Source organism: Phyllobates terribilis, unplaced genomic scaffold, assembly GCF_046119375.1.
Source record: "Phyllobates terribilis strain yellow unplaced genomic scaffold, ASM4611937v1 Scaffold_5__5_contigs__length_657084704, whole genome shotgun sequence".
NCBI lineage: Eukaryota > Metazoa > Chordata > Amphibia > Anura > Dendrobatidae > Phyllobates > Phyllobates terribilis.
This window is the reverse complement of record NW_027362765.1, coordinates 518060891-518078446: the sequence shown is the minus strand read 5'-3', so window position 1 is coordinate 518078446 and position 17556 is coordinate 518060891. Positions and strand designations below refer to the sequence as shown.

Below are 17556 nucleotides of genomic sequence, written 5' to 3'. Positions count from 1 at the left end.
ATGGTGTCTTTAGAGTAAAGTTGTTCCTAAGAACCACTCTCTCTGCAGTGGCCAGCGCTTGCATCTCACTGACCCCTTTGGCCAACATGATAGAAAGACCTCTTAATAAGATACGGTGAAAAAAAGACAATGGACAGCACCTCCAAAAACATATGTTGATCTAATGCCTCTCGGCAAAAATATATAAACTAAGAAACTCATATTCAGTTTTAACATTCTGATCAGACTGTATGAAGCCCACTGTCACAGCACGGCAAACCTCTTAGTGGGTCCTAACATTTCCTGCCTACAAGGAGCGGCGCCGTGTGCCAACCACCATCGCAACGGTAATGCACCAGCAGGACGGGCGGCCTGATGCCTCACAGCACCCATGCTGCAAGACCGAGTCCCCATGACTCCGGACCGCGCCACCCCACAAGCACAAAACCATATACAATACTAAAACAATAAGAACAAAGAAAGGTAAAGATTGAGATCTCCCAGATGTGTATCTTAACAGTATTAAAGCGAATCTGATAGTTGATTCATGCTCACTGAACCACAAGCAGCATGAATCTGACACTGTGTCTCGGATGACTAGTCTGAAGCAAGTCCTCTGCATCTTCTCCCCACCTGTGTATATAGGGAGAAACCTGTCAGTCTAGTGGAGCAGAGAGGAGAGAAACTGAGTAGTCCTGTCTCTTGGACTACTCAGCTGAGATGCTTAACCCTTTCCCTCCTTGGACGTATGAGCATGCACTTTGCCGGAGCCCGCATGTTACCAGGCACATGACAGCTGATCTGTCATATGCCCCTAACAGCCGCGGGTGGAATCGCAATCCACCCGCGGCTGTTAACATGTTAAATGCCGCTGTCAATCTCTGACATCAGCATTTAACATTGACGCGCCGGAAGCACGTCACTAGTCCTGCCCATCAGTGTCACATGACCGTGGGTCGCTGATGGGTTGGCATGACAACCCAGGGTCTGCAGGAGATCCCTGCGGTTGTCCTTGCCATGATGCTATAAGCGCTGCCAGCAGTTGGCGCTCATGGCAAGTGAGCACTTTTGCTGCACACAGCAGGGCTTAAGCGATCAGATGATGACAGCTTCAAGTCTCCCATGGAGATTATTGAAGCTAGTAAAAATAAAATGTTTTTAAAAATATTTAAAAAATAAAAGTTCAAATCACCCCCCTTTCACCACATTCAAAATAAAACAAAAAAAAACAAATATACACATATTTGGTATCACCGCGTTCAGAATCGCCCGATCTATCAGTATAAAAAATAATTAATCTGATCGGTAAACGGCGTAAAGAGAAAAAATTCAAAACGCCAGAATTAAGGGTTTTTTTGGTCGCCGCAACATTGCAATAAAATGCCATAACAGGCAATCAAAACATCTTATCTACACCAAAATGGTATCAATAAAAACATCAGCTCAACGCTCAAAAAATATGGCCTCATCTGGCCCCAGATCCCAAAAATTGGAGATACTACGGGTCTCGAGAAATGGTGCTTTTTTTTTGCAAACTTTGGATTTTTTTCCCCACTTAAATGAAAAAGAACCTATACATGTTTGGTATCTATGAACTCGTAATGACCTGGAGAATGAGAATGGCAGGTCAGTTTTAGCATTAGCAAAAAATAAACCCAAAAACAATTGTAGAATTGCACTTTTTTTGCAATTTCATGGCACTTTTACATTTTTTCCCGTTTTCCAGTACACGTTATGGTAAAACCAATTGTGTCGTTCAAAAGTAAAAAAACAAGCCCTCACACAGCCATATTGACCTAATAATAAAAAAAGTTATGGCTCAGGGAAGACAGGTAGCAAAAAACGAAAACACAAAAACGGAAAAACCCAAGGTCGCAAAGGAGTTAAACGGATACTCTGGGAAAAATTTATTTCAATATCCATTCCATGAAGATGGACAGTTGTACTCACAAACATGCACACAGACAGAGATAAGGCTTAATCGAGGAGGTGGGGGGTTGACTTGCATAAAGAGCAAGAAGAAAGTCATGCGTCCTGATCAGTGATGTAACATTCAAGAAGGAAGGGTGAGCACACTGGAGTTGCAGCAGTGCTACGATGGCACAGTGAGCTGTTGTAAAATTACATGAGGTGGCATACAACACCAGTCAGAAGGTTATGAGCCTTCGTAGTTTTGACAGCATCAGAATTAAAATACATCTTCATCCCCCTGAACTAACCCTTTAAGTTAGTAGCAAGACCACTGGACTGAATAAGAGTAGAGTTAACAAATTCTGACAGCCTTACACTTGTTAGTACGATGTGTCATATACACGTCACTTTATATCAATGGATGCACAAGAGCAGGGTCAGACTGGGGTGTCTGGGGCCCACAGGGGGACCTGACCCTAGGGGCCCACCTTACAGCTATATGCAAATACCCATTAGCCATTATACCTGTTATAGCACTATAGATACTGGCTGGTGATGAGCTCCTGCTGCCTTTATCTATCCCTCATCCCCTCAAGATGGCTAGACCATCATTGTAAATAAGCCCCTGTACTTTGTCACTCCCACCTCATTGTAGATTGTAAGCTCTTAGGAGCAGGGTCGTTATTATTTTTGCTTTAATTATTTTATTATCTTTAGCTATGTTACTTATGACTGTTGTATGTGAACCTCTGAATTGTAAAGCGCTGCGGAATATGTTGGAGCTATATAAATAAAGATTATTATTATTATAGTGGAGCGTTAACTGTAAATCACAGGCGGCACCTGCACATATACTGTGCGCCACCATAACTGGGATGTACAATTACTGTAGTTTGCATTAATGGGTTTTTTGGTTAAAACAAGTTATCACTGATCCATGGGCTCCACAAAATAGGTGATAATGTATTGATTGTTTGGGTCCGACCATTGGAAAACGCACTGATCGGAAGAATGTTGAAGTTTTATTCCTGACAGGACACTTAGTTATCCCCATTTTAAAATGGAGCTGCAGGTGGGACGTCTGACCGCAGCCTCATTCATTCTCTTGGGGGCTTCCCAAAAAAAAGAGCAGTGCTAGCAGCCACCGAGGGAATGAATGGATCAGTGGTCGAGTAGCACATGAGCTCCAGTCTAATGGCGACTAAAGCTCCACAATCTGCCGATTGGCTCCCAGCAGACCCCCACCAATCAATAACTTATCACTGATCCTGTGGAGAGGTGTTGTTGTGGTCCACATTAGACCTTCATCAGATGGATTGCCATAGTAGATACATGAAGAGGGGAAGTATGTTGAAGCGCTGTATCACTAGCAATACATATTTATTTGGTAGTTATATATGAAGACGGCTACTCTTAGTAAGCACCTGTACACACCTACAGTATTTTCTATTTTGGAAGTGATGGGCAGTTTTTTGATAGGTAACTGGGATGGACTGCCATGTGAATTACATGATGGGGTCGTTTTATTACATTATTGGAGAACCCTCTTTAAAGACAATCCCTTAATGATGAAAATATAGCAGGCAACCCCTTTATGTCACATATAAGTTTGATTTCAACTGAAATAATTTAGATTTCAATTACTGTAGGCTTCAAGGAAAAAATGAAAATTATTCTATGGTGCTAAGAATGTTAAAAAAAAGTAAAAAAGAGTAAAAAGCTACAAAATAAAATAGAAAAGGAAAATTAATCATTCTTACTTTTAATCTATATAAGGCTATGTGCCCACGATGCAGAAATGAAGCAGAAAATTTCTGCAGCATTTCTGCATCTCCCTGGCAGAAAAAAACGCATGCAGATTGTGCATGCGTTTTTCCAGCAGAATACATGCGGGTTCACATGCGTTTCCGCATGCAGATTGACAAGCACTTTCCAGGCGATAGCATCACTTGGAAAGTGCTTGACAACTAGGTCACACTGTATAAATCCATGCAAACAGCATGGATTTATACAGTGTGAACCGTAAAAATTAAAACAAATAAAGCTATACTCACCCCCGAGGCCACGGTGTGTGCAGCAGCGCTCGTTCCTGTCTGGTTCCCGGCTGCCGGCATATCGCGAGACAGAGCGGTGAAGGGCCTGCGGTCACATGACTGTGACGTCACCGAAGGTCCTTCAGCGCTGCTGGCATTCAGAGAGAAGACGCCGGACAGGTGAGCATAAACTTTATTTGTTATTTTATTCTTTTTTTACAGGTACAATGGTACCCAGGTCTGGATGAGAGTCTCCTCTCCTCCAGAACTGGGTACCATCCGCACATAGAGACGCATAGAAGCCGCTTGTAAAAATGTACAGTCGCGGTTTCTGTGCGTCTCAATGCAAGTCAATGGAGGGAGTTCCGCTGCGCTTCCGCAAAATTAAATGACATGCTGCGGATTTTTGTACGCAGCATAAACGCTACGGAAAAATCCGCAGCATGTGCATAGAACATGCGGAATCCCCTTGGGGACCATGGGGTGCGGATATACATGCGTTTCACAAGCGTTTCCGCTGCGGAAATTCCGCAGCATAAACGCTTGAAAAACGCTACGTGGGCACACAGCCTAAGGGTGGGGTCAGACGGTGCAGAAACGGTGTGGCCACAGCATAGAGGGAGCTCCGCTGACCAACGTGCGGCGGGCCAATGGCCACGTGATTGTGACATAAAATTGTGGTGGGTGGAGTCTCTGACACATGAGACCTCCACCATCTGACTGCACCCATAGTGCTTAGTCCTCTTTTGTGATGTAACAGAATAGCAATATGTGATAATGAGGAGTTTGTTACAAGAAGTTGCACCACACACGTTGAAAGTCTAATTTTTGCAATATGTAAACCATAGTATAACATATAGGACCTTCACAGCAGAGATACGGCTTGAAAAATGTACAAATCTGTAAATTTACTAGTCTGAGAATTTCAGAACATATGTTACGTAACAGCCTGTCAATCACCAAGAGGCAGACATGAGGTACTCTCTGTGTCCCTGTACAGCTTTTTGGATGCTTTTTGGCAGATTTCTGTTTTGGCCATATTATTAAAAACAGCAAAATATAGAAAACTGATGAAGAATATTGAGATACCTAAAAAGTATTGCACCTACATATACTTCAGCAGGTCTAATAAACAGAAAATGACTGCTACCAAAGAACAGCAGCAACTAATACAGTAAAATAGCTCAAACTAGCTGATATGATACAATAAAAAGGTCCCACTTAATTCTTTAATATGTTTAAATGCAGCCTGTAATTAAATTCTTGCAGCCCAAACCACAGACATCAAGAATCACACACTGGGTGCATGATTGCCGCTTTATAAGTTTAACTAAAGACGCTGAGTCTTTTCAGAGAAAACATAGCTTGAAAGGAGGCTAGGGTTCCTAGGGATGGATATGACTAGTCTGGCGCAGCTCCTGGCGGACTTTTTTCCATCCCTCTGCAGTTGATTGACAGGTCTCTCCTATATGTACACAAAGGGTAAACCTGTCAATCAACTGGAACGTGATGGAGAAAAGGCGGCCATGGGCTGTGCCATACTGGTCAGGTCTCTTATACCTCCCAAATTTCAAACCAGAGCATTCTATGAAGTCACACCCTTAGCCACACCCTCTAACCACACCCATTTACTAATTCATTCTCCTGTGGCCACATAAAGAAAATGTTAGAAAGTGATGGACAACCCCTTTAAGGTTGGGTTCACAGTTCTGCTAAACCCTTTGTCCTGTTCCATTTTAAGAACAGAGCAACAGAAAACAGTTGCGGACGGATTCATCATTAGGTGCACACCAGTGGAGCCTGACTGTTCCCACTAACTATACTGAACTCCATCTCGACTATTTAGATTCCCATCATATTTCAAACCAAAGTTCTTGTTCTTATGAGTCCATACTCAGGCCGTCTCCTCAGCGCTCCACTTTGCTCTCAGGCTGTCACTTCAGGGCTCCTTTTTGCTCTCAGACTGTCTCCTTGGCACTCTTCTCTGCCCTCAGGATGCCAGCTGTGTGCTCCTCTGCTCTAAGGCCATCTCCACTGCGCTCTTCTCTGCACCAAGGCGGCCTCCTATGCTCTCTTCTCTCTTGACGCCTCCACTGTGCTCCTCTCTTCTTTCAAGTGGTCTACTCCAAGCTTTTCTCTTCACCAAGGACGCCTCCTCTGTGCTCCTCTCTCCTCTCAGGTGGTCTCCTCCAAGCTCTTCTCTGCACCAAGGACGCCTCCTCTGTGCTCCTCTCTCCTCTCAGGTGGTCTCCTCCAAGCTCTTCTCTGCACCAAGGATGCCTCCTCTGTGCTCCTCTGTCTTCTCAGGTGGGCTCCTCCAAACTTTTCTCTGCACCAAGGACGTCTCCTCTGTGCTCCTCTCTGCTCTCAGATGGTCTCCTCAACACCCCTCTCTGCCTTCAAGCCAAGGCACATTGCTATTTTGGAGAGAGTGCACAGAATGTGTAAAAGAGCGGTAGATGTGGAAGAAGTAGCAGCTAGGACAAAGATGAAGTAAAGAGATATGGAAAAATAATAATGCAGTACGACTGAACAATAAGTATGTTTGTTTGAATATCTGGCATAGCTTACCTGTCTCCTACCCTGGCTGGCTGGATTTTGTTGCTCTTTGCCGCTGGCAATTAAAAATTTTTTTACTGTACATATTAAAGGGGTTGTCCAGTCTAAATTGATAAGTCTGCAGTCACTCTATGTGACTGCAAAATGATGCATCCTTCCAGCGCATGTACTGTGCGCTGCGAAGATTCGTTGGTTTCTCAGCCGGGATTGGCGGGTACGTATGCGATATGTATACTCCCAGCCAGAGCCTGTCTAGTGGGCACGGCCTCGCTCCATACACTTGTATTGAGCGAGGCCACGCCCCATCTAGTGACACAACCGTCCAGTGGGCACGGCCTTCTAGAGGGAGCGGCCTTGCTCAATACAAGGGTATAGAGTGAGGCTGCGTCCACTAGACGGGAACTGCCGGGAGTATGCATAAAGCGTATGTACCCGCCGATCCCGACTCAGAAATCGGTGAATCCTCACAGGGCACAGTGTATGCGCTGGGGGGATTCATAAGTTCATAAGGGGGATTCATAGAGTGACTGCAGACTTATCAATTTAGACTGCACAACCCCTTTAATAATGAGGTGCTTCCAAGCCAAAGCCACCAGAAGATTGGTCAGATCACTTATTTTAACCACTTTGCCACTTTGGAAACTTGAAGCCGTTAAAAAAGACTGAACATGTGCGCTGCAAGTAGTTAAATTGTTACACACATGTTCGCTTTTTAGCGATTCTCAGGCTGAAAAAGACATTATACCCTTAGAATACACATACTGGGACTCTCCTCACTGCGGTGATCTCACAATGATCTGCTGTGTAGCAGTGTGTAACATAATAGACATACTGTACATAGCACTGTATACTGTGCACTGGTGACTGAAACTGTGAGTACAAACAGTTAATCTTCTGTATCGCTCTGTTCTCAAGAAGTGCCCTTGATCAAAACAGAGATAGTTATATCGGTGCTACATAACCAACTACCTCAAAAGCAACAATTTGGATTAAGAGGTGCACCCATCCCCTATTCAACCTCCCTGCACATTGTGTACATTACGGGAAGTGTCTCCTACGTGCAGAAGTAGACGTTCTAAGATATATGCACTTCTGCATATCAGAAAATACTTCTTAAAAAACACATTCTGTATTTGCACAACTCTATGGCCCAAGAGATTCATTAACTGATGCTGCAACATCGGTGCTCTTTGGTAACAGTTTACTACACAGGGCACAGTAGTGACTTAAAGAAGTTGTCCACTACTTTATATGAACCCCCCAATATATCCCCCCGGGGCCCAGAAGTGTTTTTATAAATACCTTGCAGTACCTTTTCTGCCTGTGAGCGGCGCTATCGCTGGCCGCTCAGAGGCATCACGTGACCCGTCACTGATGTCACGTCAAGTGAGGCGCTCCCCGCGGTGGACGCTGGGCTGTGGGTGGGGTTACCCAACGCGTCACACCCAGCATCCACCGCGCTTTCCCAATGAATGGGGACAGGGAGAGTGCGCGGTGGATGCCGGGTGTGACCCGCTGGGTAACCCCGCCCATAACGCAGCAGCCACAGTGGAACGCGGAAGAGGGACCCTCGGCTGCAGCCTGTACTTGTCGTGATGTCAGAGCCGGCTGCAGCCGGGGGTCACGTGATGCCTGTGAGCAGCCAGTGATAGCGCCGCTCACAGGCAGAAACAGCACCAGGAGGTAATTAGAGAAACACTTATGGGGCCTGGGGGAATACATTGGGGGATCATATAAAGTAGTGGACAACCCCTTTAAATATTGATGGCTTATTCTTAGGAAAGGTCATTAATATCAGATTAATTGGTGTTTAACCCCTGCCACCCCCACTAATCAGTTATTTGTAGCTCTCACGGTGGTCAGATGTGCATAGCATACAGAGCCTGAAGAGCACAGCTCCATGTACTATATAGTGGACATTTTCAGGTATTGCAGATCCTATTTACTTCAACATGAGCTGAGCTGCAGCACCTGAGGATAGCCACTACTCAATGTACATAGCTGCACTGTTCTGGGTCTGCAAACTGTGCACATCTAGCTGACTCAAGGGCTGCAAATAACTGAATGTGGGGGTGCCATGTTTCAATCCCTGACATATCTGAACTTTATGACCTTTTCTAAGGATAGATCATCAATATTTAAAGGCAATCTGTCAGCAGTTTTTTGCTATGTAATCTGAGGACTGCATGAGGTAGTGGTTAAAACAATGAATTCAACTATGTGTCATTTATTACACTATGTGCTGTTGTTTACTTACACTGAACATTTTATTACTAGGAGATTATCATTGCCAGGTCTAATATGCACAAGACTGCTAGTCTGACTCCGCCCCCGCCTGTGATAAGCAGACCACTGTCAATGTACATGCAGAGCCTCTTGTGAGCGGGGTTAGCTTTCTCAGCTCTGCTGCACTGTTAAATCTAAAAACACTGATTGTATCACAACTTCTGCACCCAGTAAACTAAGTGATACATCATTGGAATAAGATTCTCTGTTCCTACATTATGCTGCTCTCAGATGAGATAGCAAAAACCTGGTGATAGATTCCCTTTAAGTTCTGGACAGCACCTTTAAGGTCTCAGCACTATGAAGATCAGTCCAGTTATCACTTGACATGAAACTAAAACAAAAAATATCTTTCCTGGACCCTGTCTGTCGATGTGGACATTGTCATGCTTAGTCAAACTGTTGCCACAAGTTCACAAGTAGACACATTTCATTGCTGGACATTCGTCAAACCAAAATGGTAAAGCTTCAGCAATAGAAATAACACTTTTTACAAAGCTCTAGGTTCCAATCAAAATGTTCTTGATCTACTCTAGATAACATGTGCCAGTGATAATGCTGGTATGTGTCTTGGCCATATTTCTAACAAGAATATAAGTACAGTCCATTCTATTGCTAATGTTTGTCTGTGGTCTGGTAGTCTGTGTGATTTTATGGTCCAATGCGCATTGGGTTTGGCGATGATGGTTTGCTTTGGTGATGAATTTGCTTTTGCTGTACATATTACATTTTTTCTTGCTTCACACTGTCTACCTTAAATTCTGCTTCAATGTTAGAACAGTTATCCTGGTCAGCTAGGCTTGTATTATTACATTAATCACACATGTCCCAGAGACAATGACACTATGTTGCTAGGCTCTTGATTAACTAGATTGACAACCAATACCCGTAACAAAAATTCAACTATGTCACAGGATATAAAGAGATACAAGCTACATCATAAATATATATTTTTATTGAATAAATTCGTACAACAGATTGGTTAAAAAATACGGAAAAAAGCCTGCAAAAAATTAAGAACACGGGCCACAAAACAAAAAGTCCAAAACAGTCTGTTGGACAAATATATACAATCAGTTAAACCCACACATGCCAAAATACTAAAGGCATAATATTACAAAGTGCTAGTGCATATGCAAGTGCAATAATATAGGAATAGGACTGCATTTAAGCTAAAAGGTCTACATGTGCCTAAATAACACAATATCCAAAGCAAGTGCTAGTAATGAAGCCCAAATGCTGTTAATGCCTGTATATGATAAATATACCTAATGGTCAAAAACCTTTGGGCCTTACATCTAGCAGGTATTGCAACACCATTATTTTACAGTTCTATATTTTCTGTTAACATTTTTTCAAACATAGTTCGGTAAATTGAAAAGCTGATTTTAATCTATTTTCGTCATTAAGGTAAAAGTCCATTTACATTGCAAGATTATCGTGAACGAGCGTTCCTGAAGTCTAAACCTAAATACGCTGCCGATCACCCGCCAAACGAGCAAAACTCTTGTTCGTCAACATAGGGATTTTAGTAATACCATTACAATTGGGGGAGGAAGGTTGAACTGGATGGACCTAGGTCTTTATTCAACCTACGTTACTATGTTACTATGTTAGTAAAAGATCTTTTGATTTTCCCAAAAGATCATTATTCTCAGAAGCGCATTATCCTGTATAAACAGGACCTGCGCTGCCGAGAACAATTACAGCCTATGTGCACTGAGTAATCTATCATATATCGTTCACTGCACATCAAAAGCAGGGTTGGCCTGTGTATAATAAAAATAATGCTGAGTGAGGGAAACTTTTATTATGTATACAGTTGAAGTTGATTTTGTCTTTATTTCTGTTCCTTTAGATTGACTCATATGATATGACAATATCCGAAGACATTGGAGAAATTCAGTTGATAAACATTGAAAAGCATAAATACTGGTATAAAGATGACTGGTATTGTCGGCACATAACAGTTAAGACCCCCACAGGAGATTATTTGGAGTTCCCCTGCTACAGATGGATTACTAATGATAAGGAAATAATTCTTCGTGAAGGAACAGGTTGGTGCAATTGTGATAGTACCAGCTATTTTCTTTACTGAAAAAATGTAAGAAGAAACTAAATAGTATGGGTACCCTAATAACCAGCCATGCCTCACAAAAAGAGTCATCAGGAGAAAGGTGACAACCACTTTACTGATGAGGTCACACCGGTTGAAGCTCTGAACCGAATGTAATGATGGAGTTACACAAGCGAAAGTCAATGGTATAATGAGTGCCAATCAGTTTTATAACACTAGAAATAAGCAAATAGATAGGTGTGAAATTAATTTTTGTTGAATTTTTAAGAATTCACTGAACCCGGCAAATTAGAACAGAATTGACTAAAATGGCTACCACAATTTTACACATTTCAAAAGATTGCATCAACCAGGAAAGGATCATATGACCGCAGGAGCAGCCATGCCATCTTGCCTATAATGTCTTTCAGCTACCACATCACATGGTATGATACAGCCAATCAGAAGGGACTAGCATTGCTAATATAAATGCAGAAGCAAGAAATGCAGCAGCCATTTTGTGGTGAATCTGGATAGTGAGAGAATGTCATAGTTTACAGCTTAGTCATAAAGATAGAAAAAGCCAGAAAAACTGTAAAAGTTATACAGATAATGTGTGACAGCCAAGCAGTGAAGAGGATTAGTGTGCAAGGAAAAGAGAATAATTCAAATTTATTTCATAGGGAGAGATAGGAGACCAGATCAAGTTTGTAAAGCCTGGTCAGGAATCCAACAATTTTGCTGAAAGAAAAAAAAAACATTTGACTCTGTTATTGCCTCACTGTATGTCAGAAACAGTACAGATTTGTTGTACACTTGTATTAATAGTTTAATTTGACATACGTATACGCCACTCCACCCCAGTTTTGCAGCCTGTTGCCGCTGTTATTTTTTACGCGTAACTAGCATTTTTTGGTTGCCCCTTTTCCAGAAACAGGGAATTGTGATAAATAATACAAAAGAGAATAAATACAGTAGTTTAACTTTGACTCTCTGCCTTACAAAGCGTGCGTGTCACAATCAGTACTGATTTTTTGCACACCTGTTATATTAGTCTAATTTGATGTACTTGCACACCGCTCCAATACTGCAGCCTGTTACTGCTGTTATTTTGTTGGCATTTAGCTATCATATCTTGCTCTCCTCTTTTTGGAAGAGGGAATCGTGTTAAAAAAGAGAGGTACAAATATACAGTCATATATATCTCTGACTGCCTCACAAAGTGTGAGTGTCACATACGGTGCTGATGTTTTGCACATGTTTTATTAATGTAATTTGAGATATATACCCATCACACTAATACATCAGCTTGTTTCCACTGTTATTTTTTTTTGCCATTTGCCTAGCATTTCTTGGTAACTTTCTTTTATTGAGGTGGTAAATTGTGGGTCAAATAGCAAAAGTTAATTCTAGTGTAATAAAAGAAAAAGTGTCAAAGGCAATGGGCAGGGAAATGTAAAAGTAAAAAAAAAACATACCACAGCATGTAAATGTTGGAGTCGCCACTAACACATCAGCACCATCATTGCCACCAGCTGTCCAGGCAGTAGTACTGCCAATAAAAGTAGCTAACAGAAACCAGCCATATATATAGATTAGATCTAAACATGTTCCCAAATAACATTAATGGCTGTCAAATCTGGGACTATCTAAAGGACAGATCATCTTACATAATAGAGGGGGAGATGACATGATCGCCTAAATGATGAATAAAAACGTCCATAATGTACAAAAATTGGATAAACTTTATTGTTAAAATGTTATCAGGTTAATGTGAGATAAAAACACCAACAATAATTGCCATGTGGAAAAAGTGTAGCACCCCGAGGGCTCGGTTGCTACAGAGGTATTGCATCTCAACCAGATGTGCGATATCTCACTTCCAGGTAAGGATGGAGTGTGGATCAGGACCCCGACACCTGCATGCATTACACCACATTTCTGGGGTGCAGGGCGACCAATATGCTCCAAGCAGAGCACGACAGTCCCTGTCCCTGGCTGGAGTTGGGGGAGGGAACACAGAGGAAGGGGGAACCCTGTAGTGCAGGAGCATGGAGAGGAAGCAGTTCCTGGATGCACAGAGAGAGAGATATAAAAGGTGGGGGCCATCTTAGAGCAGCAGCCAGTCAGAGGAGGAAAAGAGCAGGAGCAGGGCTCTGTGGAGCTCTGCTCCAGGAGGCGGGCCTAGCCTGAGAGGCCCAAGACAGAGAGAAGACAGGGAGCAGGGCTGCTGCATGGGCTCTGCTCCACAGGCAGGCTCTGTCAGGAGGCCTGGGCGCTGAAGGAAGAGGGAAGAAGGAAGGGGAGTGGAGGAGGCTCCAGGAACACAGAGGAAAGAAGGGACCCCAGGGGTGTGGACCGGCTGGTAGCCACCATACGCCCGTATCTACCTGCGTAGAGGGGTCAGGCCAAGGGGGGAGATCGGTCCCCGAAACTAGAGGAGGCGGGGAACTACCCTCAGCTAGAAACCGGAAGGCTGCGACATTTCAAGTGGCGCAGCCCCTCGCTACACCCACTAGGAAGGCACCATATAGGGTCCAGGGAAACAGAATGCACGTTTGCCCTCCAAGGCCCGAGGCAGCTGGACAGAAGCGTGGTCACTGGTGGGGTACGACAGGCCAGAGGAAGGACACATAAAGGGGGTCCTGTAAAACACTCCAGAGATACCTGGGAGTCGACCGAGCCCCTCACCTGGTGAGCACAGTGCGACGTGGGCAGCCTTTACCTGCAGAAGTGGTCTGGATAATAAGAACTGTGAGTAAAGACCCTGGACTGCATCACTGACTCTGTGTCGTCACTGCTACTCCTGCACCATCACCCCCATCCTCCGCATACACTGCCCTGAGGCTACACTCCTCCCGTGGGGAGTTGTACTACACTCTGCTGCACCCACAACACCAGCCTCAGCGGTCTGCTCTGCAGCGGCGGTTCATCCTGACCACAATCCAAGGGTGGCGTAGTCGGACAATTTATAAATAATAACAAACACCATAAATAGACTGCCTTTTGGTTTGACCACCCTGAGCCACGGACCGGGTCACCGCCACGCGGAGACTACAACCCCCAGCATCCCACAAAAGGCCCGGTTCCAGGTTCCCCACACGGCCCAGGGGGCGCGTTAAAAGCACATAGAAAAACTAGATATACATGTATATGGCTACCATATGCAATACCTAATAAGGACGTCAGTGTCTGTTTTTTGCACATATACATTAGAAAGAGGAACCTTAGCCACGGGTATAGTATAAAAAATGATCAATCTATATGTGTACATACACAGTAATGACTGATACTAAGTATAACAAATAAAGTATAAACATATTACCTGTAATAAGTGTCAGTACCCGGAGGATCACTAGCCTGTGAGCACAACCCCGACGCGCGTTTTGGCGTGGGCCTTTATCAAGGAGCAATAAGTAAGTGAAAAGACGTGATCTTTAAAAGAAGTATGTCCCATCATCATGTGGCAAACCACGGGCTAATCACACTAGTGGCCGCCCCAGAAATGACGTCCGGTGTCATGGTGACACGATGAAGCTTCCTAAGGATGCCGAATGTATACCGGAAGTGACGCATGCGCTGTCATGGTAACCGGGGCGCTCGGCGGCGTCGGCATCAGGACTGAATGGCGAGAGATCACATGACCACGCATCAGACAGTACTGGAGATGCCGAAGGCCAACCGAGGTGCCGGGACCATGGCACGCATGCTAATAGTACTACCAGACTTAGGTCACAATTGTCTTCTTTCTATGGAAATTGTATTGGTGCGTGGGGAGTAGGCAGGGGATCATATGGATTATATGGCACATCACTGATCTCAGTCCCAACAGGATGATGTTAACTCTGCTAGTGTGAGTCGGTATTCTATATATTCGTCTGCTTGCACAGCAATAAAAGTTAATCTTTTCATTTACGGACTTTCAATTCCATCATTGACATCTATCTTGTCTGACACTTAGTCAGATGCCTGCACCCCCAGTGCGAAAGAAGATAGATCTCCATGAAACGGAATTAGAAAATAAACTGTCAAGTAATATGAGCAAGGTAGCCAGGCCACAACCTCAAGTAGTACCTGGTCAGTATCATCATTATCACCATAATCTACTGCTTGTTTTACTCTGACTACTCCTGCTCCTCCTCCTTAACAGTTGCAGCATAAGTTATCCATTCTTGATTGTGTGACCAGGAAATAACAACATGCCCCCAAGTCATCTGCCTCTGTGCCAATTCAACTCCCAACTGGTCAAGTTGCTGGTCATGCAGTCGCTGCTGTACTACTTAGTGGATTCCAATGCCTTTTGTGAAATCATGGTATGCCATCACCCTCGATGGAGGATAACTAGCTGCAATTATTTGTCACAGAATGGGGTGCCTAGTCTGTGCTTTCACATGCAGGAGAACATGGGCCACTCCCTGGACTTGTCATTTTGCTCAAAAATTGCACTGCATCATCAACACATGGAGCAGCATTTATGGAGAGGGACAATTAATGTTTTTCACGGCTCACTGAGTCAATGTTTTGAGTTGCCGCAATGGACCACCACAGTCAGGACAGGTAGTGACACGTCCATACCTGGGGGCCAAGTCTGGTTCCAACAACAGACGGTGCTTAATCACCTCCTCAATGGACATCTCAATATCTCCAATAACACCAGCTGGGCAGAATATTGCATCCACTCCCCACACTCTTTTCATTCTTGTAAGCTGAAGCACTGCCAAACTATTTTACAGCTTAAAAGCACGGAAAACATAAGCCATACAATGAAGGAGTTGCTGCATAAATCACACAGTCACACAGTATAGCTCAAAAAATCTAAAACTGTGCATTCTAGCAAGCAACAATATAAAGATCATTATGGCTGCATATGTTAGGGCAAAATAACACATGATCCCTGCATGGCACACATCCTAAATATACATGATTCAAAAAGGTGGTGCCTAAGGCCAGGAGTGTGTCTGGGTATCTCAACAATTTTTCTGTGGCAAACAACAGCCTACAGGCTTTGCAGTAACAAAGTAGTTTCCCTGAGCACCACCTGACTTGTGACATCGCAACGCAATGAAATTTAATGCTGCATATGTTGGAGCATCATAAAGTAGTAACTGATTATATAACGCAGCAGACAAACTGGAGCTTGGGCTTCTTTGAAATCCGCTATTGGCAGGTAACAAGGGAAGCATGTCACCTACTGTGGCTCTTGAAAGAAGTTACTAAATGTGTCAGTAGGAGCAACTGTGGCATCAATTATGTCATCCCTCTCGTATTCATATTGAAAAAATTGCTCATGGGGATGCAACCAGGGGTGAAGAAAGAACAACAACTTCTTCAAGTTTATCGCCACCCTGGGGCTGTTGCGGACCCTCATGGACAATGTCACAAGCAGTAGGATGTGAAGGAGGAGCATCAGTGGCTTGATGTGGAGAGGGATATTGAGTTATCCCAGGCCAAGGCACTGAACAAGGTTTACAGTCAATGTGAAATTGATGACAACGATGCTGGTTATGATGACTAACCTTTCACTACGGGGAAGGAAAGTAAACCAATGGGACTCACAGTCATGCTGGTGAACATTGTAAGCTGCATGCTCAATTGCTTGCAGGCTGACATGTCTCCTTAGTATCAAGCAAACAGATGACTATTGGATAGTTTTGCTTTTAGATCTACACTATTAAAGCAAAATGAAGATTTTTTTTCAAGCTTCTGAAAGAGAGTCAAAATTGCCATATTACCAGGGTAAGTTATGTTCCCTGCTCGGTGAAGCATTTTCTAATCTGAAGCCTGCTGACTGCATGCCTGACTAGGAGACCCCTCTCCACCCCTCAGTCAATGTTCCCCCACCTGTGCCAGTGCTAGGGCTACAACAGTAGCAGCAGCAATTATGGTATATACAGTATGATATGATATAATATGAGGGCCCAGATGTTTTATATTTTTGATCATAGAGACCTGTTTCTCTCCTACCAATGCTTCTCATGAGCTCTGCTGTCCCACATGCACAGAAAACAAGGATACTTGGTGAATTTCACATTGCTGACCAAGAAATAAGAATACAATTTTAAGGTCAACACAGATGATCCAATTGTGTTTGTGATATTGCAACAAATCAATGTTTCTTTTTATATCTCCATATTCTTCACAAAGAGAAAATGAATAGCCATTTGGGACTGTGCCAAATAAATTGCCATTGTGGAGGAGGACACACTTTAAGCTACGCTTTGACCTATCGATGAACAGTCACCATTCATTTGAGTTATAGATTGGAATTCCCAATTCCTCAATTAAAGAATTTACATTATGGCAATACACAAAGCCTCTTTCACTTCCAAAGTATTTCAGAAATACACTTTCTCTAGATCGAAAGTAGTATACCTTTGCTCCTTTTTCAAGCAAGTTTTTCTAATGCAGTCTCGAAGCTAGGAGTTCTGAAGCCTTTTTTGATAACCCCAAATCTCGTGTCAAATCGTTCAACTCATGTTGGTCAAATCCTTTATGAGCTGAGACATCTTCAATTTCAAAATCATCATCTTTGCTGTGACTTTGTTCTCCACCTTAATGCTATTCTTGAAAAGAGGGTAGTTCAAGGAAAACTGGCACTGGACGTACAGCTGATGGTAGACTAGGATACTCTATTTTATATTTATTTTTCTTGTTATATCCTCAAGTTTTCACTTTACAAAAGTAACACACAAAAGTAACTGCTATGCAGTGAGATCAGAACAAAAACAATAC

At 43.3% G+C, this 17556-nt stretch overlaps 1 protein-coding gene across 1 annotated transcript in view; it reads left to right on the top strand.

Annotated features, from left to right (window-relative positions):
* Window positions 1–17556, top strand: part of ALOX5 (arachidonate 5-lipoxygenase) — a 128889-nt gene that overhangs the window by 28250 nt on the left and 83083 nt on the right. Inside the window, exon 2 of the mRNA XM_073685699.1 lies at window positions 10627–10825. Within this exon, the coding sequence (XP_073541800.1) occupies window positions 10627–10825 (199 nt within the window). The remainder of the gene's footprint in view (window positions 1–10626; window positions 10826–17556) is intronic.